At 34.1% G+C, this 13,670-nt stretch overlaps 2 protein-coding genes and 1 long non-coding RNA gene across 3 annotated transcripts; 2 read left to right on the top strand and 1 right to left on the bottom strand.

The window, feature by feature from the left end:
* The first annotated feature begins 2,072 nt into the window (after positions 1-2,072).
* On the top strand, positions 2,073-5,570 carry LOC129294300 (uncharacterized). The gene is made up of 3 exons (XM_054932546.1): positions 2,073-2,596; positions 2,662-2,751; positions 5,279-5,570. The coding sequence occupies exons 1-3, from the start codon at positions 2,336-2,338 to the stop codon at positions 5,354-5,356; spliced, it is 429 nt and encodes a 142-aa protein (XP_054788521.1). The 5' UTR covers positions 2,073-2,335; the 3' UTR covers positions 5,357-5,570.
* A 399-nt stretch (positions 5,571-5,969) lies between these two features.
* LOC129294301 (uncharacterized) lies at positions 5,970-6,363 on the bottom strand. Its single transcript, XR_008589346.1, has 2 exons — positions 6,122-6,363; positions 5,970-6,005 (listed from the first exon to the last, which is right to left on the bottom strand). It is a non-coding gene; the product is annotated as an uncharacterized LOC129294301 (long non-coding RNA).
* Positions 6,364-9,619: 3,256 nt separating this feature from the next.
* Positions 9,620-12,033, top strand: LOC129294297 (WAT1-related protein At4g08290-like). Its single transcript, XM_054932542.1, has 7 exons — positions 9,620-9,884; positions 10,024-10,086; positions 10,380-10,496; positions 10,687-10,933; positions 11,022-11,183; positions 11,289-11,440; positions 11,568-12,033. The coding sequence occupies exons 1-7, from the start codon at positions 9,682-9,684 to the stop codon at positions 11,752-11,754; spliced, it is 1,131 nt and encodes a 376-aa protein (XP_054788517.1). The 5' UTR covers positions 9,620-9,681; the 3' UTR covers positions 11,755-12,033.
* The last annotated feature ends 1,637 nt before the right edge of the window (positions 12,034-13,670 follow it).

The following is a 13,670-nucleotide window of genomic DNA, read 5'->3' as shown; positions in this document are numbered from 1 at the left end:
AGGAGAGATCAGCAAAGATTTGGTGAGAAGAGGGTTTGTGTTGAACTGGACGTTTGTGGGAGGCAACTGGAGGCAAGTGCGGCTTCAACACCCGATCCAAGTGGTGGTGGCCATTCTTGTTGGTCCATGATGCAGACCCAAATCCCATTTTCAATGATTCTCTGCTCCTCCATTACCTGTCTAGACGCTGGCATCAGGAAGCACGAAACTTTCTTGAAACAACCCACGGTGCAGACCTCCATGAATGGCTTATTCTCTCTGGACTTCATTGGTTGCCCGGAATTCACTAATTTCAGGGTTGATCAGTAATGGAAGGTCGGAAGAAGCAAGACAGATGCTTAACGACATTCCTCACAAAAATCAAGCAAGCAAGGCTGTATTCTTTCCTGGAATTGATTTTAAGTTCCTGTAGTCAAGTATTAACTTGTGCGGTAAAATTACCAAACTTTTAACGCTTCCAAGTAGAGTTGGGTATTCTGACAAGCCAGACTTATTTAGATTTGACATGAACAAGCCTACTCTTTTAAATGGCTTAATAGCTAGAGTTGAAAAAATGAGTTGATTTCTAACGGGCTCGAACTTAAAAAGGCCAACGTTTTTAAATTTGAGTTTTCTTTAAGAGGCTTATATCTCAAGCCTGGCCTTAATTATAATGCACTTAAGATCGGTCCTACCAGATTCGAGCCCTTTTACTTTTTTCATTTTTTAAATTAAAAATAATTCATTCATGGTATTATAATATAAAATTTTACTTTAATGTTAAATTACAAATACAACATTTTAATTCTTAATATTAACAATATCTTGATTATGCAAAAATTTCATTATTTTAAATAATAAAATATTAAAATTTATAAATTTCTAATTCAAGTCATACAATACAAAATTATGTAAATATAAAAATAATCTATTATTAAAAAATATAATTTAAAAATATTAACACGCGTATTTAACATGAATCAAATTATTGTCTAAAATCTAAATTAGATTAAATAATTAATTTTTTGTTTAAATATATCATTGTCTATAATTAAACAAACCAAACTTTATCTAAAAAATATTAAATAAATCAAAGTATTATATAAATTTTAATTCTAAAAAAAAATACTATGACAATTAAATATTTGAAACATTATCAAAAATATGAATAATATTATATTAATAAATAATTTTTAAAATATAAATAAATAAATCAACTTAAACGGGCTGGCCCTCGGCCTTATAGGGCTAGCCCGTTTAGGCCCTCAACCCATTAAAGTTAGCCCTTCTAAATTTATTTTTATTTTGAAACTCTAGAACTCAAGCTCAACCTTAATAATTATCGAACTTAAACGGGCTAACTTTACAGGTTCAACTTATTTTTCTAGCTCTACTAATAGCTAAACTTGATCCAAATTCATTCTAGTTTTGGACAACCATAATATCTAAATTTTATTTCCAAAATTATTTTTGATTAATTTTTTTACTTCGAAGTTACTTATTTTGTTTCACAAAGTATACATAGTATTTGAGCCCTTGGTTCAAAACTTTTTTAAGCTCTACCCTAGACTTTTTTAAGGGATTCAAACTTAATTTAAATTATCAACTTTACTCACAAGACAACATTGCTCTTTTTAAAAGATAAGGATATCTAGTGTTCATTTAAAAAAAAATTTAAGCATTTTTTCCCTTAGGTAATATTTGGGATTTTTTTTTTAAAAAAAATAGAATGACTAGAAGCTTTATATTATTGCTTGAATTTTTTTTTTTAAAAAGAGTGAAATGGCTTGAGTAGTCATCCAAGCCATCTATTATTGTCGTAAACCTATTTTTTTAAGGATAAAATGATATGATATAAATAATATTATTATAAAATTATACTCCTCCTTCTCACCGTCCCTTACTCTTTCACTCTTTTCATTGTAAAACTGAAAAATATAATTACATCTGATTTAAATATCTTAATTTTATAATTATTCTTAAATTCTAATTAAATAAAATCATTTGTTTTTTTAATAAACATGTTTTGTTTTATTTTACTCCGTCACCCTTCATTGTATATTTTGTATTAACGATCGTTGCCTTTCATTTCATTGTGTAGTGTATCCTATAACAATTTTTTTTTTTTTCAATTAAACTATAGCAACGTTTTCTCCGCAAATGCGGAAAAGAAAAATCCCGACGAAGAAACATCCACAGGAAAGCAATCCCCTGTAGCGAGGGACTGACAGAAGGAGACATCGACGGCATCATTGGGCAGCCAATCTACACCGAGCACACAGGGCGTGCGCACTGAACACTTATTTCCAAGCAATATCAACTGTTGGTACCCTATTCTTGCATCCGGCCAGCCCCAATGGCATTTGCAACCGCAGCTGCGGCGGCTGCGTTAGCAAGGCCCTCCTCCGTATTCCTGGTAAACAGACCAAGCGGTCGTTGGGTCTTCAAGCCCCTCGCTGTTTCTTCATTCTCATCTCCATCTTCGCCTTCCGCACCTTCTCGAAGGCTCGTCCTTTACTCGAAGCCCGGTTGCTGCTTATGCGATGGTCTCAAAGGCAAACTTCAAGCTGTTTTCTTGCTCTCTGGTCCTGATTCACTTCATGATGTAGATTTGCAGGTATTCCCCCCCTTCTTTTTCGTTGTATGTTTGAATATCAGGTTCCTCATGTTTATTTTTCTCAGATAAGGGATATAACTAGCAATCCGGAATGGGAAAGAGCTTACCAATATGAGATACCCGTGTTGACCAAATTACACACCGATGGCACAGAGGTCAGTTCCAAATACCATGCTTGGTTTTTCGGGACCGCCATCTTGGTTAATTGGCTTTTCTTTAGCTCGTGCCTCGGTCTCTTTAACTGCTATTTTCGTGTGTGTGTGTGTGTGTGTGTTGGTTAGTTTACCCAAAGCCAGGAGTCACATGCTACCTCTATCATAGAACAAATTTTGACCTTTATGGTGGAGCTTGAGAGCTTCAAACATTTACAGCAGCCTATACACTGACTTGACCTGCAAGAAACTCTATAGCGCTTATTGCTTGACAATATGACAATTGAGTAGGGAAAGGCAGGGGGGGTTCATTGTGGTTGGGAAGCAGTGACTTCAGAGTTATGATAAGGTATCTGCAGGTGCTCATTTTGCACATTCATATCGAATTTTCAGCGGTGAAGACCTATGACTTGTGAACCAGGCAATGCCTAGTTTATCAGGGCTTATAATTTACTGTGACAAGGTCTCATGATACAGTATATACCACAATCCACAAGTTATTTCTCCAGTTTTGTGCGCGTCGTGTGTGTGTCAACTTCACTTTTATCAGGAATGTTGTTATAAGCTAGATGATTGATATGATTATATAATAACTCATAATTAGCTGGCAAAATAAAATAACTCTTAGCTAACCCACCGTGATTTGTATCGGTAGGACACCATAAGAAAAGTCCAAAAATTCAGCACTTAATTCACATAATATCTCTCCGTGTAGTTTGTATATTAGGATCTCTATCTTCAGAGGAGCATCGAGAAAGAAGATTCTTCTGATTGACAAGAGCCGGCTTCAGCAGAAGGCCAGAGTGTTATAGAATTTAGATTGGAAAGAGAGAGGGGGGAAATAGAGAAATGAGACAGAGAAATGAAGAGAACAAATCCGAATGTGTAATTCTCATTGGAAATCAAAGTCTGAAATTAGGTACTCTGTTACCTCCTATTTATAGGCATTATTATCATATGAATGTGTATCCTAATCTATCCAAAACCTACCAATATAATAATAGTAATAATAATATGTTTAAGTATCAAATCCTATCTAAATCCTATTTAAATCTTAAGTCATTTCTAAATCTATTTAAGCCCGAAATAAATCTTAATTATTTTCTTATTTATTACAATTACATAACACACAGGAACTTTCAATTATTCCTGAAGCCGTAATCCACAAGAGTCTTTTTGATGAGCCAAAGTAAAGACACAACTTTGTTTCTACCAAAGCCTACTTTCCATCTAAAATTCCTCATTTCACCCCATCTTTAAAAAAAAAAAAATTGACGGCCCTAGATTTAAATATTGCCTGGCACCTCATTTCCTTCTTGTAGGCAGAGCAGCAAATAGCAATCAGTAACGAAACAACGATTTTCAGTGATGATTAAAATGTTATAAATGGATTAATTATTCTTGCCATGCTCATGAAGATATATTGAAAACAGGGACAATTGTCATGATCTGCGGTATTGCAAAGTCCCAAACTACCTGACTCAACTGTAAAATTTCATTCAAGATTAGCCCCTTGCCACCCATTTGAATCTGTATTCTTCCTACTTTTTGTAGTTGGTTTTGTTCACCCTTTGGTACCACGCTATCTTTCCTCCAACTCTCTTCTGGTGTTTGCATGTTATTTATGATTGCATAATTACTGAACGTTTTGCTTCTATATGTAAACGAAGTCAGTCCTTACAGAAAAATAAGCCTTATTTCCATTCACGTTCAGTTTATATACACTAATAAAATTTGGGTTCTTTCAATTATGTTTTGGCATGTCAATAGTCTTTTAAAATCTCTATTGATGGAGGAGCATTGGCTGGGTGAAATAAGTTTAGATTGAGTAGGGGTTGAATAGAGCAGAAGTTTAAAGCGTCTGGCTGCTGTAGTTGATCATACAGGTTTCTTTCGTCCTGATATTAAGGTTTTAAGACTTTAATTTGATGAGTTATTTAATGGATTAGGACTCTGGAAAACTGAGAATTTTTGGGTTTCTTGCGTAGGAAGTGATTATGACTTGAACGTTCGACCGATATTATTAGGTTAGGAGTTCTAATGGAGAAAAGTGACATGAAATTGCCAAATTAGCCTCACGGAGATCCAATCAGACGCACTCATTGCAGTTGCCTATGAATGACACTTTGATTTTAGTTGTAAAGTTGTTTTTGAGTCTGACATCATATGGCAAGAAAGATAACTCTCATTCCATGGCAATCCAATCAATGTTTTCCCTTCTGCTATGTCGTGTTAGAAAACTCCACGAGGATGTCAATAGAGCCCTTGTAGAAGCTTCATTCAGATAGTTTGGGAGATATCCTTACTCTCCTTTCCTACACTGAAATGATGAACTGTTGAAGTGGGCTTTGTAACATAAACGGTTCGGTAAGGCTGAACTTGGGCCATTTCAGGCACACCGCTGGGTGGGATGTGTTAATATTGGGCTTCCTGGGTCCAGGAAGTAGCATTAGCATTATTAAATATCACTAATTCACACCGTTCGCCTATCTGAATCTTCATGTGATGGTCAAGATTGTCTCGTTTTCAGGAAATTCTACCGCGATTGTCTCCTCGTCTCGGAGTGGAACTCCTCCAAAAGAAGATAGCCGCCGCTTTCAGACAATAGAAGATGAGAATAAAAGGGACCTTTTATACAAGACTCGGGAAGCAGCTAGAGATGATTGTTTCATATCATTTTAACTATCTAGTCAATGCCGCTTTTCCTGAATCATATCTTTTAGACTTCTCGTGCTCATGTTCCGTGTAATAAACTCATTCAAGTATTTTCTAACTCCATTAATTGAAACACGACCTATTTGGATGTGATTGAATTGTTCTCACCTCGTTGACTTGATTCTGCTGTCACACCTAATTTAGTCTACCTTTTGTACGAAGACAAGACAATTACTATTACTGCTTTCATGCTTATTTTATTAAATGCACTAGTCTAGCAGGCAATATTACTGCAAGTACATGAGGCATCTGCTTTAGAAGAACATGATGCGGAATTCCACCCAGCATATAATATTTCTATCACTATGCTGTATGTTTATTTAATTTCTCAGGCACTTGGGCACTTTAGAGTGACGTCGCAATTTATCCCTGAATTAGAACCCAATGGATATGGACGAACCCTAAATTATTGAGTGATTAGTAGCGATCAAGGATACCGGATAATATGAGCATGCATGCACGAAAACGATGGCAATTTGTTAGTGGAAGAAACACTCAATGTCCCATTCAGTATTGCAGAGATTAGAGATTTCTCATGTCACCTACACGGGAAAAGAATGATTAATCTACGTTTAAATCAAAATACTTTAATGAGTCTAGAGGAATCCCGTGATCGTATTTCCCTAGACCAGATATCTTGAATACTTTGCTATCTTACTTTTTTTGGCATATGATGACTGAAGAGCAGGTCGCTGTAGTGGTGCCCAGACAACTTACGTGCATCTTCCTCGTTGGCGCCCCCCCCCCCCCGGGGTTTTCTTTCCTTTCATTATTTTTGGAATTGAACCTTCTTTTTTCCCTCTCTCTCTTTTTCCTCTTTTGCACAATCGGCCACCGATTAGTTCTGTCCTGCACGTCTTTGCTCTATGATTGATGCCAAAATGGGTCTTGGACGTTTGAATTGACTTAGGGAGCTTCTTTCTATTTGCCAACGCAAGCTTACCATTTATAGCTTTCATTAGGGCAATTGATAATTTGGCTAGCCCATTCAATAGAACGACGTCGAGAAGACGCGATTTTGCCTTGTGTAAACCAGAATTGGAAACAAGTCAAGCCGCTAGATTTCATTTACAGGGGACAACAAACTATTAGCCACAGCTCCGTGCGCATGTTGGGTTAACAGTATTGCTCGGTGACCATTATGCGAAAACACTTAAATCTGGACCTTTCGAATTGATTTCCTCAAATTACAAAGCATTGAGCAAAAAAAAAAAAAAAAACGAATGATTAAGGAGCAAACGGTGTGCTTCCAGGACCCTAGATTTTGATTATGCATGCTGAATGAGAAGCAACCAAATGGCAAATATGAAGATTGAAGACCCTTCTTTTCTTTTGGACCATGAGGTGATGAAATCTGAAGCCGTTGGACTCAATAATTTTTTATTTTTATTCCCTACAAAGGTTTGTCATCGTTGGTGAATGGATACACGCACTCTCCTCGGTGTGCGGGTGCAATCTTTCATCACCTCTATTTTTTTTAAAAAAAATTTACGGATTGAAAAATTTATAGCTTATATTTTATTTTATTTATAAATTAATTTTAACATATTTTATTATAATTAATTTTATTTTTAATAAATATTTTTAAATTTCATTGCTGATATTTTTATATAAAATATTTAATAAGAGCAAAAATATAAAGAAAAATATTAAAAATTGATAAATACTCTATAAATAAGATCAAATTTTTTCTCTCCCTTGACCCTATAAATAGAATCAGAGAAGTAACTCATAAGAATTTATATTTATTGTGAAAAATCATGACAATTGTGATTAGGCTAAAGGACTAAAAGGCAAAAACTAACATGATATCCTTCATTAGTAATTATGAATAAAAAATAATAATCAAGAATCTGTACATAATATTTATATCAATTAAGAATAAGTTATCAAAACTCGAATTCTTTATTAATTTAGAATTAGTTATTGTTAAAATTTAAATGAATACTTGTTAATAAAATATTAATTCAAATTAACAAATATTCATTTAAGTTTTAATAATAATTGATCTTATTGATATAAACTTTATATAAAGATCATTGGTTGCTATTTTCCTAATTATGAAACTCGTCAGTCGTTGCTTTTAAAAAAATATGAATTATTTTTCATGAAATCAACGATTTTATATCAGAAAATATCAAAAAATTAAATTTTATTCAGCGTATAAATGAATTAAATAAAATTTAAAATGATCATTTAAATTCAATAATAAAAATTAAGGTGAATTTTCAATAGATTTTGATTTAAATCATGTGTGTGTATTAAATTTAATGGTAAAAATATTACAACGAAACCCAACAAATTATTTTTTTGGCACAAAGAAATCAAACAATTGAACGCTAATTTTTTGACTTCCCAAAATATGCTGTGTCATCGAATCGAAGGAATCTGTATAAAGAGCGTGATGTGCCCAGCGGATGGGAAACGCCAAACCCTCGAAAGGGAAAATGCAATGTTAATCATCGTCAGAGCATCGTCCTTAGTTTTCGGTCAAGTTTTCTCTGGACTTGTATCCTAGAACAGTAAAACCTTTGATTTTAGCCGCAAGTGCTGAGTTCGAAAATGACAGAGAAGTTAAAAAGGAGAGGCTTTAAGGGTCCATTTTGTTACAGCTTATTTTTATAAAAAATTCATTTATTTTTGAAAAAAAATCTATTTTATGAATTTTAACTATATTTCTTTAAAATTTTGAAAATAATTCAAATATTAAAAAGATATTTTTTATTATTTTTGAGCATAACTAAACATAAAATAATATTTTTTTCATAAAATCTCTACAAAATAATCTCTTTTTATAAATATTTAAACTATTTAAAAATAATTCATTTTTTAATCTTAAAAAAGGCCCTGAAAATGGGACGTGATTATTTAAATTTGGGGCACTTGAATTATTCCGCACACTGGAATTCATATTTAAAAATTTTTTAGCTACAGATTTCTCTTTTTTTTAATAGAAAATAAGTTTTGGAGCCATTCAGATGAAGACATGGTAGCACTGAGATACTGTAAACCAAAAAAAAAGAAAAAAGCGACACTGAGATATTCCAATTTCATAAGCACGACCATCCTATTATTGGGGATTACAATAATTTCGATTCTCGCCATTCTCCTGTTGTTCAACGAAAACGAAGTTTCACTTAACCCCAACACCATCCAATCAAAAACGTGCACTCTATCTTAACTTTTGAATGATAAATGATGAATAAAGCTTCGAAGAGGATGAGATTAGAAAAAGTCGAAGCACACCCACTTCGCAACATACCTGGCGCACGAAGATCTCTCCTTTCAATAACAAACGAAACTAGAGATTGCTTACATGACGCTCACAATTTTGAAGGCCCTTTCATAATTTCCCTTCTCGGCCTCAGCATCTAGCTATTTTGTTCTACATGTCAATGCGAATATACAGTATTAATTTTCATGCAGTTTATCAATAGCCAAGTAATTATCACGCACTTGCACTGAGCGTATGTATCTGAACTGTTGAAATATAAATCAATAATTTTAAATTTATATTTCACTTGAGATTAATGAATTAGTAAATTTATTTAAATTATTAGTTTGAATTTCAATGATTCAAATATTACAAGCACTTAGTATCTAAGTTAAATACAGTTATCAAATTAAAATATTCATTGAGCCTGTCTACTAGCCACCACATCTACATATGTACGTACGTCATTAATACGCAGAGCAAGTGTTTGTGATTGGAAAAGAGAAAGATTCACAGAATGATGAATAATATTATAGAAACAAGTTTAGCCAAATTGATGGCCCCGGAGAGCCCACCATATTTGTGTTGATGTGATAACAGGATTTGATGGGAAAACATGGTGCCATGCTCCCAAGTGTGCTCTGACTCAACGTAGAGGAAGCTGGTACTCCACTAACAAATTAAACGCATATACGTCGATATTGGCAACATGCCAAGAAACTAATCAAAGAATCTCTGGAATTTTTAACTTTATTTTGATTTATTTTGAAAGAACGAGAGCGAAGTTAATTAGAGGAGAATAAATCTAAAAGCAGTTATTTTAATAAGCAAGCTAAGTCGAGTCGGATATGCTTATCCAGATGCACTATGCCAAGTGGGTTGGCTGTGTCGACCATCGCTCTCTGGGTGTTTGTATATAAAAGGAAGTCGTTGCAACACACTCGGGATCATCTCAGAGTGTTGTGAACAAAATCAAGGAAGGAGCAATACTTGGAGAGCGAGTGATGGGAGAAACGTGCGGGATGAGCAGTTTGGTGAACAAGGGAAAGCCTTATGTGATGATGGTGGCATTGCAGTTTGGAATAGCAGGAACTGTGCTGTTCGGGATGACCAGTGTGAAGCACGGCGTCAATCGTTTTGTGTTCAGTGCCTATCGCAATGCCTTCGCTGCTCTTTCCCTCGCTCCTTTCGCCTTCTTTCTCGATAGGTATTTCTTTCTTAATTTCCCCTCGTTTTACAAAACCCTCCCATGCATGTGTCATGTGCCTCCTCTTTTCACTTTTCCTATTAATTGTTCATGTTACCGTGTTACTGATTAATGCTTTCTTCTGGATCTATTTTTGCAGGAAAGTGAGGCCCAAGATGACCATCTCTGTATTTTTACAGATCATGCTTCTCGGCTTTCTGGAGTAATAACAGTCTTAACCTATTCCCCTCAATCTAATATCCATACCACTTAAATAAGAACCTGTAATAATGCTATTATATCGTATAATTAATTATATGATGAATATTTATAAACTGATTGTTATCACACACAAGACCGGGCCGGGGCATCCCGCTCCTTTATATATATATATATATATATCTTATGATAATTTAATCTTTTAGATGAAGATAAACAAATAAGCAGTCATCAAAGGCAGTTAAAAGGTTGTTATTATATCATACATCATTTTAAGTACATGTGTGTAATTTTCAGGCCGGTGGTAGACCAAGGTTTCACTTTCTTGGGGATGCAGTACACCTCCGCTACATTTACTTCTGCTATTCTAAATACTGTGCCCTCCATGACCTTTGTACTAGCAATCATATTTAGGTAATTAAAAAATCTCTAGTTATAAATTGAGTTTGAAACTTGAAAGTTGTCAAATGGCTTGCACATGCAAAACCACGTGACTTAACGGTCTCGCAATGACAGTATATATGTTTATATATAAGCGAACCTCCAGGAGAAATGAATAAGGATTTTGATAACAAGAAATTGTGAATGCGACGAACGAGGTCAGGTTGGAGCGTGTGAGGATGAAGGAGGCAGGGGGCATAGCGAAGGTGGTGGGAACGATGGTGACGTTCGGAGGGGCTCTGCTCATGGCGCTGTACAAAGGTCCCATAATGGCCCTATTTCACTCTGCAAACAATGCGAGCGAGCGCCATGTAGAGGGAGGCCATGATTCCCCTCACAAACACTGGGTCATCGGCACACTTTTCATACTTCTCGGCTGTGCCGCTTGGTCTTGTTTCTTCATCTTGCAGGTTCATGATATATCCAATCTGCTGTATATCAATCCAATTCTGCAAATTAAACTGATGTTTGATGATGAGCGAAATTGTACGTGTGCAGTCTATAACGGTAAAGAAATACCCAGCGGAACTGTCACTGGCGTGCCTGATATGCTTGGTGGGTAGCTTGCAGAGTGGAACGGTGGCTCTCATCTGGGAGCATCACTCCACCGGCGCTTGGTCTCTGGGTTGGGACTACAGGCTCTTTTCGCCTCTCTACGCGGTCATTACTCATGCATATATTTCTTATTCAATAATTAATTAATGATGGCCGGATGATGATGATGATGATTATTATAAACATACATGAAATGATGTATATATACAGGGAATAGCTGGATCGGGAATAGCGTATTACGTGCAGGGACTGGTGTTGCAGACCAAAGGCCCAGTGTTCGTGACGGCCTTTAATCCCCTTTGCATGGTCATCGTTGCTGCTCTGGGCTCCTTCCTTCTGTCCGAACAGCTCCATCTTGGCAGGTCTTTTCTATTCTTTCGACCTCGGTCCACTCTTTTGCTTTTTGTTTGTGTTTTAAACGGATGACCAAAGCATTTTACTGACTCACGCTACGATGCTTCTATTATTGGCGTGTTACGTTGATGACAGTATAATTGGAGGGATCATTATCGCGGTGGGTCTGTACTGCGTGGTGTGGGGTAAAGGCCGGGACGATTCAGACATGACGTCACTATCTGTAACAGTAACGGAATCCACGCAAGAGCTGCCCGTTACCTCAATTGATGTTGCCAAGAATACTACTGAAAAGGCCATTCATCAGCAAAGCAGGAAATAGTTGAAGTCCCTGCCTCACGGAGAATTACATATCTCCACGACGACAATAGAAAGCCAAGAATCGTCATTATTTTTACACCTACGTGTAGTTGAAACTAAGTTTTTCCGTTTTTTCTTTTTCTGTGTAAAATTACAAGCTGTAATCGCGTCATAATTTTGTAGCACGTCATGGTTTGGTTCTGTCAAAATGTTGCATATCTTTGGCGAAAAAAAAAAAAAATTGCGTGTCATGTTTGGACTTTAGCTTTCCCAATGGATAAATCTTGACCCTTTTGCCTGACCTCAAGCTGACATAATGACATGGATTATTCGTTTTCTATATTTTATTATTTGTAATTTTAACCTATATATATATAGGATAAAGTGTGCTCGTAACTTTACATAAATTTTTATTTTTTTTTTAAATTTTATAAAACATATTTTTTAATAGTCTAATTTAACACTGTTAGTTTTATCACAAACATTTTTTACACTAAACGTTTAGACATTGATAAAATATTTTCAGATGTTAACTAATTAAATTTAATTTTAAAAAAATAACAATGACTATCACAAGAAAAAATGATTTGAAACTAACAGCGCTAAAATTAGTGGACAAAAAATATAACACGTTATAAAATTAAGAAATCAAATTAAAACTTAATATAAATTAAAAAAATTAAAATTATATTTTAATTTATAAATATTCACGTCACATGTCAAAATTTTCCTTGTCAATTACGAGTTATTGTGCTCAATATATCCTGCTCCAATTAACAAAATGTTAAGGTTTAATTTTATTCTTATATTTATTTTTTAGTAGTGTTGGGCAATTGTGAATACCATATTTTATTCGAGTCCTGATAAATAAATATGATAATGTTTATGGTAAAATAGAAAAATGAAAATAATAAGAATAAAAAAATATTATATGAGAAAATATAATAAAAAGTTGGGTAAAAGATAATAAAAAAATATATTCAAGCTAGATCACAATATAATAATTGAAATAATCAGAATATAATATAATATAATTTGAAAATTTTAAGATAATATAATCCAATCTTTTGAAGATTTCAAGATAACCTAATATTAAATATTAAGATTTGAATATTTCAAAACAATATAATAATTAGGATATGATAATAGAAAAGATAACAATTAATATCCAATTTCTAACTACTACTACTACTACTACTACTAATAATAATAATAATAATATAAGAATATATAAAATATTAACAGTGATCATGATAGGATTGAGATATCAGCAAAACTCTAGGTGTAGAGGTTTATATAAAGGAAAGCACAGATAGAGACTCAAGGAGATAGTTAGAAAGAGGACAATGAATATTAAAACAGATTGACATTCATAAAGATAAGTTTACATTTTCTCATCTTAAGTATGAATTAAAATGTATTCCATCATTGATCTAGAATGTATTCCTTCATTGGTCACTTGTTTCACGCGTAGCATTGTGAGAATCAATTCCTTAGTTCTTGCTTGCATCATTCTTAAAGTCTGAAGATGTTGGATAAGACGCCAGAATCAATTCTTATTTTCCTCTTGCATCATTTGTTTCCTTGATTATATTGCTTCATCGTTGGACCTCAAGGTGTTGAATAAGAAGAAATTTTTTAAAGTTATGATAGATGACTTAGTGAATAAGCTCAACATCATTTGAAAGGTATTCATCAAGATTTTACCTAATTTATTTATTGTGAGAGACTTTTAAAATCTTCATAAATTTTTTAAGTTAATTAATTTAGCATATATGGGGATAAATTATCAACATGTACATCTGCAAGGCATTTTATATTTTTGATTGCGTGAGATTTTCAAAGTCGATGCAAGCTTATAAATTAACTGATTAATTTATTATCCTATACATAGCAATAAATTATTGCATATACATAATTTTAAAATCATCAATTGTG

This window comes from Prosopis cineraria, unplaced genomic scaffold (assembly GCF_029017545.1).
Source record: "Prosopis cineraria cultivar Desert tree isolate PC_DT_omini unplaced genomic scaffold, ASM2901754v1 PC15, whole genome shotgun sequence".
Lineage (NCBI taxonomy): Eukaryota > Viridiplantae > Streptophyta > Magnoliopsida > Fabales > Fabaceae > Prosopis > Prosopis cineraria.
This window is presented reverse-complemented; position numbering and strand designations above follow the sequence as displayed.

Bases quoted from the DNA above. Each gene is read 5' to 3' on its own strand.
- LOC129294300 (XM_054932546.1), top strand. From the start codon at position 2,336: ATGGCATTTGCAACCGCAGCTGCGGCGGCTGCGTTAGCAAGGCCCTCC. The intron at 2,597-2,661 runs GTATTCCCCCCC...TATTTTTCTCAG, and splicing joins TTCATGATGTAGATTTGCAG to ATAAGGGATATAACTAGCAA. The intron at 2,752-5,278 runs GTCAGTTCCAAA...TCTCGTTTTCAG, and splicing joins TACACACCGATGGCACAGAG to GAAATTCTACCGCGATTGTC.
- LOC129294297 (XM_054932542.1), top strand. From the start codon at position 9,682: ATGGGAGAAACGTGCGGGATGAGCAGTTTGGTGAACAAGGGAAAGCCT. The intron at 9,885-10,023 runs GTATTTCTTTCT...CTATTTTTGCAG, and splicing joins TTCGCCTTCTTTCTCGATAG to GAAAGTGAGGCCCAAGATGA. The intron at 10,087-10,379 runs GTAATAACAGTC...TGTAATTTTCAG, and splicing joins ATGCTTCTCGGCTTTCTGGA to GCCGGTGGTAGACCAAGGTT.